This window comes from Anguilla rostrata, chromosome 18 (genome assembly GCF_018555375.3).
Source record: "Anguilla rostrata isolate EN2019 chromosome 18, ASM1855537v3, whole genome shotgun sequence".
Lineage (NCBI taxonomy): Eukaryota > Metazoa > Chordata > Actinopteri > Anguilliformes > Anguillidae > Anguilla > Anguilla rostrata.
Genome location: NC_057950.1, coordinates 23,050,340 through 23,069,574, shown reverse-complemented (window position 1 = coordinate 23,069,574; position 19,235 = coordinate 23,050,340). Strand labels below are relative to the sequence as shown.

The window sequence follows — 19,235 nt, the reverse complement described above, 5'->3', positions numbered from 1 at the left end:
TTTCCTCACATTGGTGCAGGAACACCTCTTAAAAAATAATGTTGATAATGCAAATATGAATTTCTTTTCTTTATTACCTTTAATAATGTTTAGGGGGCTAAGCACCTCTTGTGTGAGGCAAACAATTGTATTGCTTGATTTTATTCGGGGTCCAAGAAACGAAACTGCTGGAACCATATTGTTTTTGTTCCATGTATTATTACTATTATTAGGGGCCAAGCACCAATGGTGCCTAGGCCTGTCATAACCAAGGGAGGCAGACACACACACACACAGTTGATGATGACCATCTAATCTGCCTCATTGTGTGTGAATGTTGGTTTTAACTGGGATGGGCCAGACCAGAAGGGAGCAGACATGCATACAGAGGTAAAAATGACCATTCAGTTTCCTGCCACCTGATTGGTCCTTTCTCTTTGGGTATGGGGTATAAAGCTGGTACTCAACACTGCATTGTAATTCACCTGCCTTGCTTTAACTGGTATTTTTTTATACTGTCTAGGAGACTATTTCTGCTTTGTTAAATTGTTACTGATCTGAACTTTGGAGCTACCGCTCGAGTCTGCAGCATCTAAACAGTACAGTCTGAAGAACCATTACTCTCAATTCACAGAAAATCATGTATTGTTCCCCACTCAAATAAAAACGATAGTTTAATTGAATCTTATGGAACATAATTTGTACAATCGCACACTGTAGAGATGATCAAGGGGATTGTTGCAGAAAATTAAAAAAAGCAAAACAAATAAGGTTTCCATGACACCCCTTCAAGTCAAAAATCTGGGCTCAGCTGATTTCATCCCTATTCAGCAGGCCTAAACTACAAAGCAGTCCTTTGGCAATGTCTTCCATCCTGTAAACGTTTTGATCACAATTTTGCGAGGTACATTTCAGTTGGTTTGCACACCGTCCATGTGCTCTGCCACACGCTGGTCTTTTTCACCTCTGTGTAGGAGCAGTGTTAGCCTAGCACTCGTCCACTCTGGCACCCCCTTGTGGACAGAGGAACCTGTTCCTCCAGGGGCATGCGGTGGAGTGGCCCAGCCTCTCCTACAGGGTGTTCTTGGCGATGGCGTTCAGGGTGCGCACCTTGGTGACGTCGGCCACCTTGGAGGAGTACTCCGGCACAGAGACGGACGCGCCCATGCTTACGTTCAGGTTCCTGTTTGAGAGAGAGCGGGCGCATCGGGACATCAGGGCATGAACAGCATCGGGCCGTTTTACAGAAACACTGCCTGGTCATCACAGTGAGTTCACACGCCTGCAGGGGCGCTCACACGCAAATGCATGCATGCACACACACACACGTTCACAAACATGCATGTGAACGGGCGTTTTTAACACTCTCGCACATGCACAAATGTACAGAAACTCACACACGTGCGCGCGCACACACACACACAGTCACAAACAGAAGATAGGAACATAAGTACATATGGAAACGCATGGAAAAACACATGCAAATACAGACAGACACGCACATACACATAACAGAAACAGAACAATCTCTGCTTTGAATGAACTGTACCGGAATTTCATGGCCGATTCCCTGCTGGAACGTGCGGAGCAGTGGAACTCCTGGGCCCCCGAGCCTTCCAGAATCCTCTGCAGATTCCGCTCGCTGATTCCCCCTCCTGGACATCACAAACACATACAGGAGTACTGCATTTCCTGTCCAGCTCCATCAACAGGCTTTCAGTGTTAAACATGAAAGAAAAAAAAAAAGCAAAGCACTCACATACAATAATCCCCTAATGGTCTACAACAAGCATTTATCCATGTGTAATAATTGGACCATTCACTATGTAGGCAAAGACTGGGCCATTACTGAACTGCTTTGGCCACAATGTTCATTTAGCAGTCAGCGCTATATGCACTGAAAATGAGCGCTCGGACCGAGCCGCGCGTTTGTGCAGAAATGCGGTGACCGCTTTTTCACACAGCTGGCAGAAAAATGAACAGCTAAGGAATAAGCAAGTGGAACTGAAACTTCCCCAACGCAGCAACATACAGCTGGTGAGTACTGCACGTTACAGCCGAGATCACGCTTTTAGCTTGGGGCGGGCTAACCTCGTTTCTTTTTTGATGGTTTGAGAATTCACAACCTTCAGAATCTAGGCGTGCTGCAATGTTGCTATTTTGACGCCCAGCTTTTATAAACACACAGCTTCTTTCTCCGCATCAGAGATAGAGAGATTCAACGATTCTCTTTAACATGCTTTAATAAGTAGGCTAAACCTAATGAAAAATATATGCCGCAACTACCACATTTTAGCTGCCCGACTTCTAGTCAAGTCAAATACTGTACAGTGTACTTACCAGGCGTGATGATAATTCTTCCTTTGGCCTATGGAGAAAAGTGAGTATAACTTCATAAACCAGGTCCATAATGAGAGACTAACCAGTTATACTTTCTAATCTGTACAATTTAATCTGCACAATTAAATACAAAGTCAAGCTTGCCATGACAAATATTGGCCTATAAATACCCTATAAGACCAAAGGTATGTTGGCACCCCTTGGTCTGGGGCTGTATTTTATGGTTTGGGCTAGGTCCCTTAGTTCCAAAATGGCCTATAACAACTACTGGCCAATCGTAGATGAAATGGACGTTTGGCCTGTCATAGATAAAAGGGACGTGTGTTTGATCACCTGACCTGCTCCACCAATCGCTTGATGACCGGGAGGCCCTCCAAAGCAGTGCTGTCGCAGCCGCTGGTCAGCACCCTCTCGAACCCCAGGGACACCAGCACCTCCAGCGCAGCACAGGGGTCCCGCACCATGTCGAAGGCTGGAGAGAAGAGTACGGATCAGCACAGTCACAGTACGCAGCGGCACAGTCTACCCACATACAGGTGAGCACAGTCACAGTACGCAGCGGCACAGTCTACCCACATACAGGTGAGCACAGTCACAGTACGCACGGTCTACCCACATACAGGTGAGCACAGTTACAGTACGCAGCAGCACAGTCACAGTACGCACTGTCTACCTACATACAGGTGAGCACAGTTACAGTACGCAGCGGCACTGTCTACCTACATACAGATCAGCACAGTCACAGTACGCACAGTCTACCTACATACAGGTGAGCTCAGTCACAGTACGCACGGTCTACCTACATACAGGTGAGCACAGTCACAGTACGCAGCGGCACAGTCTACCCACATACAGATCAGCAAAGTCACAGTACGCACTATCTACCTACATACAGGTGAGCACAGTCACAGTATGCAGCAGCACAGTCACAGTACGCACTGTCTACCTACATACAGGTGAGCACAGTCACAGTACGCACTGTCTACCTACATACAGGGGAGCACAGTCACAGTACGCACGGTCTACCTACATACAGGTGAGCACAGTCACAGTACGCACAGTCTACCTACATACAGGTGAGCACAGTCATAGTACGCACGGTCTACCTACATACAGGTGAGCACAGTCACAGTACGCACAGTCTACCTACATACAGGTGAGCACAGTCACAGTACGCACGGTCTACCTACATACAGGTGAGCACAGTCATAGTACGCACGGTCTACCTACATACAGGTGAGCACAGTCACAGTACGCACAGTCTACCTACATACAGGTGAGCACAGTCACACTGCGCATTCTGTCAAGCCACTTCCTCTCAAGCACGCAGAAAAAAATTATGAAAAAGCGCAACTTCATTTACAAGGGTGTATTATACAGAAAGAGCTAGACTTGGATTTTGTCTTGGAAATCATGTTGTGTGCATGAGTGACATCAGCAATCTGTCCATTCTGTGGGCTGCCAATCAGAAACGAAATGGGCTGAAATGAATATCCGTGCGTTATGGATGCACATTACCTCCAAATCTCAACCTAAAAGATATCTTTCAGGGGAATTAAGGTAGTCCAAGTTTTTTGAGTGTTCCAAACCAGGTATACCTTCATTTCCGAATGTTAATTTGTCCCATTGCTTTTGCTCCCCTAAAATTGGGGTACTACGTTTAAAAAAAGGCCTGTAATTCCTACACGGATCACCTGATGTGGTTGTAAATACCCTCAAATTAAAGCTGACAGTTTGCATTTTAACCTCATATTCATTATTTTGTTTCAAATCCAATGTGACGGAGTACAGAGCCAAAACAACAAAAACTGTGTTACCACCTTTTAGCATGTAACGGTATTTCAGACAGAGAAAGACACTATTTTGTGGGCCGCAGTGCCTGAAAACGCTCTAGTGCAGTGATGAATAAGTCACCATTCAAATCTAGCCCTGTATAGTGTGGAATCCAGCCTGAGAATGTAAATACAGGTCTCCATGGACATTTATTATTTATAAAATGAGACATATGAAATTATATTTCATTATTATTTTCTGCCCCAAGACGTAAATGCGCCATTGATGTCCAGTTTTTATAAAAAGGAGAATTGCCAAAATGCTCATTTTGTATATTCACATTTCACATTTTAGCATTTAGCAGAGCCAGATACACACATTACACAATCCATTTGCACAATGGCAGCGAGTGCCTAGCTGGAAACTGAACCCGCAACCTTTGAGTTCAAGCCCAGTTCCCAAACCTCAATACTAATCTGCCGCCCCTATCATTTAAAAAATTTTCCACCTTCTTCTTTTCATACCTAAACTATAGTTAACAGTAAACTTATTCGATTATTTGACTGCGCTTACCTCTGTGAAATGTGACTGGCAAGGGTCGACATGCAGCTGTAAGAGAGAGAAGCCGCAGGATTAGTTTACACAGTAGCATACTTTGGAAAAGGGGATGCTGATGTCAGAGGTCAGGAAAGATTTACAGCGTGTAAATATAGACAGAAATCTAGGTCAGAGTAAACGGCCTCAGATCTGCAGGTATGCTGACCCAGAGTCTACGGCCCCCAACAGAAAAGGCCCTGTCCCCTTTTGTTTTTAACCCAAACTGGAAAAGTAAAGAACCAGAGACACCAACCCTGAGGAATGCTAATATAGAGCCTTCCTCAGGGTCAGCGTTCATGTCAAGAGGAGATTGTTACTGACCTTCAGGAGAGCAGTTTCAGTGTTGTGCTATAACTTAAAGCCTGACTGAAATTTCCCACTGTTAATTTTGAATGCATTATTGCCAGTTTTTCTTTAGACACTAGTTTTTCCAACACAGAAATGGAAGTTTGGAATCTGGTCTCTAGTTTTAAGATGCCAGTATCCAAATTTGGGTTCTTGAAAAGTGCCCTGTCCAGAGCAGATTTAAACTAAGATTACACACAGGCAACATAACTAGTGAGCTAATGACATCAGAGAATAAGTCTGGGTAGACCATTTCTAGCACGCAGGCAATCTATAGGTTATACCTAGAAATACCGTACTTTTTAGATATCAGGCTTTAGTACTTTCAAGTCCCATACTGTAGCATTATTATGTATTACATATATATATATATATATATATATATATATATGTATATTAGTTTCAATGGGTTTTAAAATATTTCAGATTTTTAATCCATTGTATAGGAAAAAAAAAACAAAAAGCATTCCCATAATAACGACTCATGTTTGTCAGATGGGCCCTATTACTCCAAACTCAGTGGATATGCAGGAAAACAGTTGGGCATCAGTGTGTGAGACTGAGTTGGGTATAAGTGTGTGATACTGAGGCTTTTGGTCACGAGGACCTACCCAAAAGCTCCATGCAGAGCTCGGCATCGATCTGTCCGTCCTCAGTCAGAGCCCCCAGGACCAGCCCGTCCGCTCCGCTGCTCTTCATCAGCTCCATGTCCATCCTCATCACCTCCACCTCGTGGTCAGAATACAGGAAGTCCCCCCCGCGGGGGCGGATCATGGCGTAGACCGGTATCCTGGTGTACTGCTTCACCACCTTCAGGAGGCCTGGGGAAGGGGATGGGGAAGGGGGTGGGGCATGCATCTGCCAACCTTTCCAGGGTGTATTCCTCACCCAATGCATGCTGGGATAGCCTCAAGAACCCCCCCCCCCATGACCCTGACCAGGATAAGTGGGTTAGATAATGGATGGATGGATGTATAGATTAAAGGCAGAAAGCAAGCCATTTTCCTGTTTGTCTTGTCCATTGAGCACGTGACGCAGTCACCACGCCCAGCACTGTGTCACAAGTTTGCTCTCTTTTTTTTTGGAACGAGTGACTCACCAATGCTGGGTGTGATCCCTCCCTCTTGGAGGCTGGAGCACAGTTCAATGCGGCCTGCACCTGCAAAAGAGAGAGAGAGAGAGAGAGAGAGAGAGAGAGAGAAGCAGCTGGATTTTACCTGTCACTTCAATCAACCTTAAGTGGTCGGAAACATTATCACAACGATCAAAGAGAGAATGTGCAGGAAAAGAAAGAATCCACATTAAATTTGGGACCTTTTTCTGTCATGAGCCGTACGTTTTACACACATACCAGACGGTCTGACTGATGGATTTTGCACACTGTCATCAACAAAAAAAATGTGAGAAAATTAATTGGATTGTATTTTATAAACACTGAAAAACTGGAATCTCAGGAACATTTTGAGCAGCAGTTCATTTTATGCGAGAGGGCAGTTTACTCATTCAAATAATCCTATTAAGCCAATTATAGTAGCATAAAATCAAACACCTAAGGAATGCCTCCTGGGTTCCAAAAAAATAAAAAAAGCAAGCTGGTATTTTAGACTATTTTTATATATCTTATATTCTCTTCTACGGCAACATGTATTTCCTAAGGGGTATCAGGTGAAATATTTACTCGTAATTATTTGAAATATATTTTGATGATAATTTTACAGCTATATAATTACAGCCTTTCACTGTTGGTGTGTGAGTGTGTGTGTGAATGGGTGAATGAGAGGCATCAATTGTAAAGCGCTTTGGATAAAAGCGCTATATAAATGCAGTCGATTTACCATTTATAACATTTGGCTCTATTCACAGTCAGGTATTCTACCCTGTTCAGCATTGCCTCAGCACTGCCCCCTGATGCTTAAAGCACGACACTGCATTCTTTTTTTACATTCCACGGCAGTCAACGTAGGTGGCACTGCTGTCTCGTTTTATAATAGAGCTCAGTGTCTGCAGCTTTGTTTACACCGTCACCAACTGTTGCTGGTGACGTCAGTGAAATAACACATAAACAGTCTTTGCTACATACCTCCCCTTTCGGCGTTAATGGCCGACTCCACTGAATCCACACACACTTCCATAAGGAAGCCTTCTGACATCCTACACGGCGAAGAAAAGACTCTGTCATAATCATGCAAATTAATTATAAATAACAAACCTTGGTGGAGGGCTAATTTTATTACACAAGAACGAACACTTAAGCATGTTGTCATACCTTTATAAAATCGCCACCCCCTAATGCTTACGTTGGCAAAATACTGGATGTAAAGTTACCCATGCATTTCACGATAATGCACAGCAAACTAAAAGAGCGAGCAATGTGGAGAAATAAAGATTATCTTGAAGGAGACAATGTAGCTTGTGTGATGTGATAAAGTGACAAACTATCTAGCTACTGAACAAGCTCTTCACACATGCTTAAATCGAATATGTTGGTAACTACCATTGTAGCCAAAACACGAAATACAACTAGCAAAAAATAATGCACGCTGTTGCACAACACTACCATATGAACATTGTTGGTTACTACAGTAGTTCGTGTGCACCCAGGTTCTATTCATATCCCCTCACAGACAAACTGGACATGGCTGCCTTACTGAAACACTGCAATAACCGTCTTCTTATTCAACGGAAATAAAACAAATTTTACTAGTACCGTCTTAGATGTCTCTCGATACTTTTTGCTAAAAACGTAAATTTGCAGCATTCGAAGTTTCCACTGCCCTGATTACCTGTCAACTTTTTAGAACTCTTGCAGTCCTCCAACCTCTCACCCTTCCTTCGCTGACATCCGATTTGTTCTCAGTTACCTCAATAGCCAATCGTAATAGTGATTAACTCTGGGGCGGTCGTCCCCGGCTTCTGAACCTCTTCAGGATATCCGTGCTGTCATTAAAGTTAAACACAGATCATCAACAAGCTAGCTAATTCGCATTTAGCTTGCGGCTATAAATTATGGCATGGCACAGTTTTAGTCTTTGACCAAGATATTCAAGCGTTTGTTTCCTCCATTTAAATAGGAAGAAATATCAGATATTCAGCGAGTAACTCCTGACCGAAAAAAACACTTAGGTAGAACGCAGGGACATATAAAAAAGTTTATATTTATATTTCAGTGACGTCTGTGCAACGAACCAAGTGAAAATAACAGAGCTACATAAAAGCAAACAAGCAAAGAAAATATATTTCCAACATACAAGGTTTATGTGAGGTCATGCAAAACTACTCTCATCACGTGATTACAAGATGGAAACCTTTGTGAAAGCTTCAGATGTATTTTTCAACAGTGCTAAAAATTACGAGATGGAGAAAAAAAAATCAGAAATGATATCCAAATATAAGCATTATATAGTAGTACTACATAAATATTTTAAATTATATTTCATATATATATAATATAATCGGAATATGCTTTTTATGCTTGTCAATTGAAACTGACGTCAAAGGTCAAAGTTGAATAAGAAAACGTTGGTTGTGTAAGTGATCTTTTCCAAAATTTTTTAGAGAAACCGGTTGTTACTGGAGAGAGAAGGGATTAAATTGTGATTTGAGAGACATATTACAAATAAATCCTGGTAATAAATGCTGTTGTCTTACATTTCATAGACTATAAATAGAATCCCGATTCACACTCCTTTCCAGTCGGTGACGCTAACACTCCACAACGATTTATCAACCGGCAGCCGCCATAAAATTCAAAGAAGAAGAAGAAGGTCGTGTACACGGAACTGTATTGTGGTAGTGTACGTGCCGCGGTGAAGTAGATGTGTTTTTAATATTTTGTCATCAAAGATGCTCCTGTCATCCTTGCGGTCTTTAGTTGTGAGTGGCTGTAGAACATCTGGGAAAGGTTTGCAGTTCAGTAATATACAGGTAAATATGATACTCTTACCGGGTTTGCGGTGTGGGAAACGCGTGTTAACTGAAGTTACTCGTTCAGCGCATTTGAAGTTCATTAGCCGTTCCGCTCAAAATGATCAGATCCCATTGCAGGGTCACGATATTCGAAGTGATTCAAGAAATTCGCTTCAGTTGGATTGGCTAGGTTCTCGCATTCACTTGAAATGATGTGGCTATTTTAAATTCGCTATAGGACGTGTCATATTGGATTTAAGAAGTAGTGGGGTTCGAATCCCGGCGATGGCCTTTCTGTGTGGAGTTTGCTTGTTATCTCCGTGTCCGCGTGGGTTTCTTCCAACAGTCCAGGTTATAGTAGGCTATACCTCGTTTCAGGTCCCGCCACAGCATCTCTATTGGGTTCAAGTCAGAACCTTGACTAGGCCATGCCAGTCAAGGTTCAGTTCAGCTATTCAGATTTAGAATTGCTTTTGTGTTTTTGATGATTGTTTTGCTGCATAACCCAATTATGCTTCAGCTCACAGACAAATGACCGTACATTCTCCGTAAGAATTTTCTAAGACAGAGCAGAATTTATGGCTCTTTCAATAATGGCAAGTTGCCCTGGTCCCAAGGCAGCAAAGCATCCCCACACCATCGCACTACCACCATTGTGTTTGACTGTTGCGATGATATTTTTACTGTGAAATGCTGCGTTTGCTTTACGCCAGACATAATGGTACTTGTGTTGTCCAAAAAGTGCCTCTTTTGACTCATCTGTCAATAAAACATTATCCCAAAAGGCTTGGGGATCATCCAGGTGCTTTTCCGCAGACATGAGATGAGCATTGATGTTTCTCTTGGTTATCAGTGGTTTCTGCCTTGCTACTCTTCCACAAATCTCATTTTTGGCCAGTCTCTTTCTTATTTTGGAGTCATGAACACTTACCTTAGGTGAAGCTGGAGAGGCCTGCATTTCTTTGCTTGTTCTTTTAGGATCTTTTGTGACTTCCTGAATGAGTTGTCTCTGTGCCCTTGGAGAAATTTTGGCTGAGAAGATTCATCACTGTTCCATGAGTTCTCCATTTGGAGATAATGTGTCGCACTGTGGCTCGGTGGAATCCCAGCGGCTTAGAAATGGTTTTGTAACCCTTTCCAGGCTGACATTTTCTTTCTCTTCTGGAATTTCCTTTGATTGTGAAGTAGTGTGCTCATAGAAGCTTTGTGATGACTACTTCAGTTTTATTGGTAAGGTTCAGTATGCTTGAGGTTGAGATTAAACTGGGCTGGCTGCAATAAAGCTTGGCTGTGTTCTCTCAGCTGTATCTTATCAGTTAAATTTGGTTAGTCGGTTGTTTGAGTAACTAAGGGGACGATTATTTTTTCATGTGGGATGATATGAGTGTTTGATAACTTCATTAAATAAATAAAATTTTAAAGTATTTTGTGTTTACTTGGTTTTCCTTTACCTAATACTACATTATTATTGTGTCTCAAGATAGTATAGTACAGTAAGGCCGTTCTAACTAGACTACAGTAGAACCTGCGTATAGCTGGTGCAACCGCTTCAGGAGGAGAGAGCAGGGGTATGGCTGTAGACTTTGGCTTTTCTTTCTGGTTTCTTTTTTTTTTTGGTTGTCCTTTTACAAGGTGTTGGTGGTCGTACTGCTCCTGGTGCTTTTGCACCTGAATAGTTAACTTTGTTCCATCTTCCTGATTTTCTTGAAAGACTCGTGCAACATTCGTTTACTTTTAAAGTTGTCTTTTGGTTGTGTTGTGATTTGCGATTGGTTAGGTTCTCTAGGCTTGACAAAAGACTATGTGTTTATATCACTTTATTTTGGTTATGAGTTGAAATGGCTGCATCAACATTTTATGAACATCTATTTTAATTTATTTTGAATGTGACACTGAATTATCACCTATGTTCATTTGGAAAGGGGTATTTTAAAAGCTGATTTAAGCAGACATTTATAATCTCTGTGATGACTGTTGCTTTTAAAATGTAGGCAGCATTCCACACCTGAGTGTAGAACTGTGTGGAGTGCAGCAGGATTTTAGCTAGTAACATCGTAACGTAGGATTTTGACGGGTATATATTGATGTGACGATGCCCCCCTCCTTCTTTTTAATTGCAGAGACCTGCGCTAAGGCAGTGGGTAGCGAGGAGGGGACAGACTACCGTCGTAGCAGAGGCCGGGTCCACATCGTCGTCGGCCGCCGCCTCCGTGCCCAACGCGGCAACCAATCGCATCGTCGGACGATGGCTGCTGGGCTGCAGTGGACTGGTGGTGGGGGCAGTCGTTCTGGGAGGTGTAACCAGGTAAGCAAGCAAGATTCATAAGAGAGCATCAGGCTTGGTGCAAGTTTGTTGTGCCCTTGGGCTAATTTATAATTAAATGAAATTTCCGGCCAGGATCTCTGCAAAGGTGCTTTGTGACAGTGCCCTTTGTACAAACCTCTGTACAAATAAAATAAAATTGAATTGAAATACCTGTATCACTCGTACCTGACAATGGTTATCTAACAAGACTGTGCAATCCGGTAATGCTCAATAGTACTCAATACTTTTGGCCACCAGTTTGTTTCCACCACATGACCAGCTGGGATTAGGCTAAAACTTGTATTTCAATCCTCATCCTCCAGGGGTCCCCATAGGCACTCAAATGCCACATTTATAAACAAGCATGTAATTAATTGGAGGGGGGGGAATTTGATCAGCTCAGCATTTTCATAAAATGCAACATTGCATAAAATAAAAATTCTAGAACTGGTTGAAACAACCGACAGCATATGTGCGGTCATGGACAAATTAACAGATGGTACAGAAAATTATGTTTTACATATTTTTATAATTACCAAATTTTTATTGATTTTATAATTGAATTTATTATTTTTAGCCAGTTTGGGGGGGGGGGTGTAGGAAGATGACAAAAATACAAATTGCATACACATCACAATCATGTATATAAATGCATATATAAAACCATATACATACCTATTCATACTAAATAGCCTACTTACAAGTACTTATTGTGCCTGAATTATTTTGGTTTGGCTTTGTTTGATATTCACCTTGAAAGATGTTTGTGATTGACAGCCACAAAGAAATAGGCCTGTTTGTTTGAAATTTAAGAAATATGTTGTTTGAGAAGCACACTGAAAGTGCTTAGTTTGCTTGGAATTGAGAGAGATTTGTTTCAGAAGCACAATGAAAGTGCTTAGTTTGCTTGTAATTTAAAGGGATGATTTGTTTGAGGGGCACACTGAAAGTGCTTAGTTTGCTTGTAGCTAATTTAAAGGGATGATTTGTTTGAGGGGCACACTGAAAGTGCTTAGTTTGTTTGAGTCACACTCGGATGTCTTGTGCGTTTTTGTCTGTGCTCAGGCTGACGGAGTCTGGTCTCTCCATGGTGGACTGGCACTTGGTCAAGGAGATGAAGCCTCCTCAAACGCAAGCAGAGTGGGAGGCGGAGTTCCGGAAGTACCAGCAGTTCCCTGAATTTAAAATGTGAGTCTCCACCCCACCCCGTGCTTTATAAAACCCTGTCAGGAGTGTGATACCCTGTTCTACAAAGCAACATCTCCACAACAACACCCCTCATTCCAAACTTTCTATGAACCCCCTGTCCCTGACGTTTCTAATTTACTTTTAGGGTAGGTTACGTTTGAAACGTTTGGCCCTCTGATGCAGTGATGTTTTCTTTCTTTTACTATACTCATATGTACGCATGGGTATTTCTCTACCTGTGTGTACATGTCAATGTCTGTTAAGCACTTTGTGCTGACTTGCTCAGAAAAAGTTCTATATAAATTTGAATGACTTGATTTGACTTGGTAGACCGTTTAGATGCATTGTTCTGTCACTTAATGCGACTCCAATGGTCAGAAGACACACTGCCCTGGCCTAAAAGCTGAATCTACACGCTTCACAAGTCTGTGATATTGGAAAAAAAACCATGTCCCATTTTCATAACTTAGTGTGTGTGGATAACTGTGTTCGTTGGCAGAATGAACCACAGCATGACCCTGACGGAGTTCAAGTTCATCTTCTACATGGAGTGGGGCCACCGCATGTGGGGTCGGCTGGTGGGCCTGGCGTACATCCTGCCCACCGTCTACTTCTGGAGGAAGGGCTACTTCACCCGCCCCATGAAGGGCTGCGTCCTGGGCCTCTGCGGCTTTGTCTGCTTCCAGGTACCCAGCACGCACGCGCTAAAGGTTACCATGACAACCAGAACCCCAGGCGCACAGCATTTATTCTGTGAGCGAGATTATCCTATAACCTGTCTGGAAAGGTACTGAGAAGGCATCTCTGATTAAAAGTGTTTTAGTCAGTGCTGGTGCGTGCTCCGAAAGCAAAGCCCCTTTTGTTAACTTAAGTAATCTACCATGAGGCTTGATGTCAACAAAAACATGTCTTTTGCTACCTCAAAGTTGACTTTTCTGTGGTGATGCAGCATAAAAAGGAGGTGTTTGGTGTTTTGTGCCTGATTAATGCTTTTCTTGCAATTATTATTATTATTATTATTTATCAAGTTTCTGTGTTCTTGCTTTTACATAGTCATAGCTTTGATGCCATATGTGAGAAAAAAGTTAAATTTTACATGCAGCAAAGTATATCAAAATATACCCAGATACCCACAATGAGTCCCATGAAAGTGTGACAAGTTCACAGCTCCCTCATGTAGCAGATCTATCCCAAAGTCATTGTGTTGGTGCTCAATGTCACCTTCCAAATTGTGGGGAAAATTATCAGTTGAAATGAAAATACAGGTTTCATATGGCTTGCGGAAGTGGCTGTGTAAGGTCTTGTATAAGGCACGGTGTGACTGACTGTGCTCGCCGGCGCCTCCCACAGGGCCTGCTCGGGTGGTACATGGTGAAGAGCGGCCTGGAGGAGAAGCCGGACTCGTACGACGTCCCGCGGGTCAGCCAGTACCGCCTGGCGGCCCACCTTGGCTCCGCCCTGGCGCTGTACTGCGCCAGCCTGTGGACCGGGCTTTCCCTCTTACTGCCCGCCAACAAGGTACCGTACCGCCAAACGTCAGTCAGTGGTCCGATTCCTCTGGAATGATTGACTGGAATAACGCTGTGATCGCTCGTACTTAGCTTCATCGCTGAATGTTCCCTCCAGCTATCAGCTGTGAGAGTGCTCTTTACGTATGCTCTATGAAGGTCCTTTTGCCTCTGGCTGGGACGATAAGGATCTGAAAATCAGTACTTCACTGAAAAGGTGTGACAACACTACGCAAGAACGTGTGACCAGCAGTTTTTCTGCTCTTTTAAAGGAAAGCTTTCTTGTTCTTCGTTGTTGTTACTTCATTGTTTTAATTTAATATTTTTCCTGTTTTCATTTTGTAGAATATATGCCTTTAAAAATAATTTAAAAAAGATTTAGTAAAAGGATTACATTTTGCCCATGCCTAATGGGAATGAAATAACGATGCAAATTTTGTGATGTTTATTCAAATGAATCAAATCTCTGTTATTTATTTTAATATTCAAATTTATTTTTGGTCCAGTTGTCAGGCCTAAAATACCAAAGTGCTGATTTTCAGATCCTTATCATCTCAGATGGTAGATGTAGCCAAGCTTTTCCCAGAAAGTTTGGGCCAGAATCTTAGTTAAGTATACTGCACTTTAATGGTCATTGCTGTTGTGTACTAAAGATTATTTTCAGAATGGCTGTAGTTGCCCTTTAATCATCTGAGCATCCTTTTGGCAGATATGTCATGTTCCCCTCTCTCTTCTCATGTATATCCCTGTTCTTTTCTTTCTCCTTCCCTCTTGCTCTCCCTCTCCTTCTCTTGCCCTCCCTCTCCTCCCCCTGCAGTTGCCGAACACTCATCAGCTCATGCGGCTCCGGAGGCTAGCCCAGGGAACAGGAGGCCTTGTGTTCCTCACAGCGCTCTCAGGTACTGACAGCAGGGGGCGCTCTCTCCCATTCTGTGACAGAGCCTTGGCGGAATAGACACCAGATAATCACTAGACAAGGACATGCCACTGAGGACAGGAAGGCATGTTTTATGAAATCAGATTGCACATGGGAGGAATGGAGCCTTGCTTGTGGCTTCCTACAAGATGTATGCTTAATTATTTGTGCTTGTTCTTTTTGGGGTGTTCCGACGTCTTGAAAATTCGTACCCAATTCTCATTAAGAAACGAAAGGAAAAATTGCATAAATTTACCTACTGAATACTATGAAGGACTCTTTTTTTTGCATTTGCAGTTATTAGAAACTGAAAAATGCAGTTTCATGTTTAACTTATCGGGTCCTGAAATATAAGTGTGTCGGAATTGCTCAGTCTGAAAATCGTTAGATCTAATGACAAATTTGCTAAATCGGCAACTTTGCGTGTATTGGAGAAAAGTAATACTTGTTTATTCGCTGTGCGGTCATGTGGGAGTGATGTCATGGGAACCTTTGAGCCAGGTCTTGCGCAAGCCTTTGATTGGCTGGGTGTGGTGCATTTCAGGGGCGTTCGTAGCAGGGCTGGATGCTGGCCTGGTCTACAACTCCTTCCCCAAAATGGGCGAGCGCTGGCTGCCGGACGACCTCCTGGCCTTCTCCCCCACCCTCAAGAACTTCTTTGAGAACCCCACCACAGTGCAGTTTGACCACCGCATTCTGGTATGTTCTAGACCCAATGCTCCACACGTTCATTTATACATTGTCTTCTGGTAATCATTTGGCCACGTACAGGTACAATGTCTATACACTTATAGTTATATTTAAATGCGTTGTCAAAGCATAGTATGCAAGTTCACAAACACAAAAGCACAATGATTGCATTTACTGGTTTGGAAGCTGTCCCAATAGGTTTCTGTTTCCATCTCTACAAATGAAATGCTCTAAGCTCCTTGCTTTGTGACGGCCATGTTGGCTCCTTACATGCTAGCTGTATGGGCTCTGTGTGATAGCCATGGCTGTGCGTAGCAGTGAATGACTGTGGTCTCCTCCCATTCTCACAGGGCATCAGCACTGTGTCGGCCATCACAGGCCTCTACCTGTTCTCCAGGAGGATGCGCCTGCCCAGGAGAGCCAAAATCGCCATCGGCTGCCTGACGGCCATGGCCTATGCACAGGTAATCTTTTTTCAGCTGGCCCATACACAGGTTAATTGCAGTTGGCTCACAAGTTAGCCAAATTCAGGAAATCAGCTACTTAGCTTACGGGCAGACCCAATGCGAATTGGCAACAATCATGTTTACTCAAGTACATACATCAGTAGAGGATGTTGTCCTCAGGTGGGTTTTAGGGACTCTGGTGTGTGTGTGTGTGTGTGTGTGTGTTGGTTTCAGGTGGGTCTTAGTGGGGACTCTGGTGTGTGTGTGTTGGTTTCAGGTGGGTCTTAGTGGGGACTCTGGTGTGTGGGTTGTTCTGAGGTGGGTCTGAAGGAGGACTGTTGTATTTGTGTTGTTCTCAGTTGGGTCTTAGTGGGAACTCTGGTGTGTATGTTGTTCTCAGGTGGGTCTGGGCATCAGCACCCTGCTGCTCTACGTCCCCACGCCTCTTGCTGCCACGCACCAGTCTGGATCACTGGCTCTGCTCTCCTTGGCTATCTGGGTCCTGACGGAGCTGCGACGGGTTGCCAAGTGATCTGCGGGACCCCGCCCTCTTGCAAAACATCCTGCCCACTCAACCTGCCTGTCACATGGACGGACACCATCATCACCACAGCAATAGGAATTCTGGCCACGCCCCTCCAGTTGGATTCCAGACAGTTGTTTCTCAAAGACTATGTATAAGGTTTAAATCCCCCAAAATATATCTGCAAAGGAGAAACACTGGCTGCTTTTACATGACCTATATGCAGTACATAGCCCTGCCCAGCAGATGGCGAACCTGTGCAAGGAATGTGTGCAATGGCTTGTAAGTGTAATGCAATGTTCAATTTCATGTATGGTTGTCCAAATTACTGTGGATTACACAGTGTTGCAAATGTATGATTTTGGACGAGTGTGTGTGTGCGTGCGTGTCAAACACGCATAGCTTTTATAGCGGTCTGCTGTTTACAGATAACGGCTGATCGCTCATTTCCAAATGTATTGAATTGTACAGATAATCTGGTCATGTGAAGCTGGAAGCATAAAGATGTAAAGTTAAATGTTACTGGGCTTTATGCCATTAACCTTGTAAAAAAAAAATAATAATAATAATTTTGATATGGAAAAAGATGTTTATGGACAAGTTTTTGAGTTGGTTGTCTGTATTCTGGTCCCTGTGGTACAATGTGAGTCCTCTCCCTGTTTGTTTTGCTTGGTCATGATGAGTGGCTTTTCCCTGTGAGACTGCTGTCCGTGTGTGTGGGTAAGGTGATGCTCATTGTCCTGATGGTAATTTATTTTATTCATGTAAATTATATAATCATTGAATCATTGAATTGCAGTGTGTTTATTTAAAATCATTTGTCTTCTGTTGTTGAATTAATTTAAATTAAACCGTTAACTCCCTTGTAAAATAGAGCAGTTGTTTCTTTTTGCTCAGGTGATACAAATTAGATTAGATTATATTCATAACTAAATAAAATCTAGTTTAGTATTGTAAATGGCACAAGTGTCTAGCTTTATTTAAGCTATTTTCCAAGTCTCTGTGATGCACACTTCTGGAATTATAAAGCTTTAATAGAGAACCCCCTAAATGGGCGAGGAAGATTTGGCATCTGTGCAAATGGGTTAATCACTTGAGAAATATTTTCTAAAATTAGAAAACTCCTGTCACTACATGGTACAGAAAAACTAGTTCATTGTTTTGCTACTTCAAGATTAAACTAGTGTAAATTCTTTTTAGTCTGGATGTGTGAATTCCTCTCCGAAAGTCTTCGAACTAATTCATAATGCCTACCACAAGACCTAACCACATCTGTCTATGGTTCGCTTCTCTCCACTGGCAACCAGTTAAATTCCAGATACAGTATAAAATAAATCACCTTTCTTTTAAAGCTGTACATGGGCTAGCCCCTGTGTATCTGAATGATCTTGTTTCTTTGTGTAGTCCCTCCCAACCACTCCACTCTAAGGGAGCAGGCCTCCTTGTTATTCCTTGAGTAGCTAAAAGTACCACAGGTGGTGGAACCTCTTCTCTGCTTCGACCAATCGCCTGGAGCGGTGAGCGGTGACCATAAGACTGAGTAAGCACCTTCCTCTAAACGCATTTGCCCCCATTGTCCATCAGATTAGCCAAGCAGATTAAGTCAAATCAGGTTCGTTGTTCTTGGCTTACCAGTCAACGTCCAGTGGGAGATACACCGTCTAATGTGGATATCCAATCTTGACAGCGACCATGGATGAACTTCAAAAATATTCTTTAATGTCCAACGGTGTCTTCTAACTCACCCTGAAATCGCAGATAAGAGTGATCTAAGCAACGTCTGGATCTGTTCCACGGACAATGAATGGACATGATTTTGCTCAGGGGCGGTTCAGCTCCATCTACATGTCTGCCCTCTGCTGACAGCGCCACCTGTAGGCCGATCATGAATCTCGCCATATTATCTCGTCTTGCCTCATTGTTGCTTGGCTTCAATGACATATTGTCACTGATATTTACGTACTGACGGTTTTCTGTTTAATACAGATGTATTATCTAATCAGCCTTTTCTCCAGTTAACTGGTGGTGATGGGGTCCCCCTGAGTCAGGTTCTGCTCGAGGTTTCTTCTTACCAGCCAGGGAGTTTTACCTTTCCTTTTCCTTAGGCCTGCTTATGGGGGATTCAGGCCTGGATCTCTGTAAAACTGCTGTGTAATAGTGAACTTTGTAAAAAGTGCTATACGTATAAAATTTTATAGCCTTTGTGGAATACAACACACTTTTTTCTGCTTGTATCCTGTGTTAATGCAACCTCTGACACTGAAAACCTTGATGTGAAGTTGCATTGCACTGAAGTAAAAAACACCTTTCATCAACAGCGTAGTCCACTAGGGCAATTTTTTTTCTTTTAGCGGTTAGACTTTATATGACATTACTTTGTCATAGGTTTTGCTGTAATGATACCAGGGAGGCTCACCAAATCGTATGAACTTTGTGACAGTGTCGTCACTATGCAAATAAAATAGAATTTGCTGGTCCATCCAATGGGGCATACAGTTCTAACTTCTGAATGGATAGTTTAATATGTATCGACAGGCTTGACATTCATTAACCACAGGTGGCTGGGTACACAGATGACCTCATTCTGTGGTCAGCAAGTGTACTGTTTATTTCTGTTGTCCCATGTGCTGTATGCGGTCCCAACAGTGAAATATGTCCTGCTTCATGAGGGTTAGGTAAACAATTTAGGAAACTTTGGGTAGCATTGCTTTGAAATACA

General features: G+C 42.8%; 2 protein-coding genes across 6 annotated transcripts; one reads left to right on the top strand and one right to left on the bottom strand.

Moving 5' to 3' along the window:
• Positions 1-635: 635 nt before the first annotated feature.
• Positions 636-10,023, bottom strand: cutc (cutC copper transporter homolog (E. coli)). Of its 5 annotated transcripts, none has more exons than XM_064316617.1 (9): positions 9,872-10,023; positions 7,115-7,185; positions 6,134-6,193; positions 5,646-5,855; positions 4,666-4,701; positions 2,658-2,791; positions 2,320-2,347; positions 1,529-1,634; positions 636-1,162 (listed from the first exon to the last, which is right to left on the bottom strand). In XM_064316617.1, the coding sequence occupies exons 1-9, from the start codon at positions 10,006-10,008 to the stop codon at positions 1,051-1,053; spliced, it is 894 nt and encodes a 297-aa protein (XP_064172687.1). In that variant the 5' UTR covers positions 10,009-10,023; the 3' UTR covers positions 636-1,050. The 5 variants fall into 5 exon arrangements, with proteins under 5 accessions (XP_064172687.1, XP_064172690.1, XP_064172689.1 ...); XM_064316620.1 differs by lacking the exon at positions 9,872-10,023 and adding an exon at positions 7,742-8,223; XM_064316619.1 differs by lacking the exon at positions 9,872-10,023 and adding an exon at positions 7,818-8,222.
• Positions 8,573-17,309, top strand: LOC135244388 (heme A synthase COX15). The gene is made up of 9 exons (XM_064316616.1): positions 8,573-8,958; positions 11,061-11,245; positions 12,311-12,433; positions 12,933-13,119; positions 13,784-13,951; positions 14,759-14,840; positions 15,402-15,556; positions 15,898-16,011; positions 16,394-17,309. Exons 1-9 carry the CDS (start codon positions 8,878-8,880, stop codon positions 16,523-16,525), a joined length of 1,227 nt encoding a protein of 408 aa, XP_064172686.1. The 5' UTR covers positions 8,573-8,877; the 3' UTR covers positions 16,526-17,309.
• Positions 17,310-19,235: the final 1,926 nt, after the last annotated feature.

What these genes read in the sequence shown, in the direction of transcription:
- LOC135244388 (XM_064316616.1), top strand. Translation starts at nt 8,878, where the DNA reads ATGCTCCTGTCATCCTTGCGGTCTTTAGTTGTGAGTGGCTGTAGAACA. An exon ending in TGCAGTTCAGTAATATACAG is followed by an intron (nt 8,959 to 11,060) that starts GTAAATATGATA and finishes TTTTAATTGCAG; the next exon opens with AGACCTGCGCTAAGGCAGTG. An exon ending in CGGCCATGGCCTATGCACAG is followed by an intron (nt 16,012 to 16,393) that starts GTAATCTTTTTT and finishes TGTTGTTCTCAG; the next exon opens with GTGGGTCTGGGCATCAGCAC.
- cutc (XM_064316617.1), bottom strand. Translation starts at nt 10,008, where the DNA reads ATGGAGAACTCATGGAACAGTGATGAATCTTCTCAGCCAAAATTTCTC. An exon ending in GCTCTGCATGGAGCTTTTGG is followed by an intron (nt 4,702 to 5,645) that starts GTAGGTCCTCGT and finishes TCTCTCTTACAG; the next exon opens with CTGCATGTCGACCCTTGCCA. An exon ending in AAGAATTATCATCACGCCTG is followed by an intron (nt 1,635 to 2,319) that starts GTAAGTACACTG and finishes TGTGATGTCCAG; the next exon opens with GAGGGGGAATCAGCGAGCGG.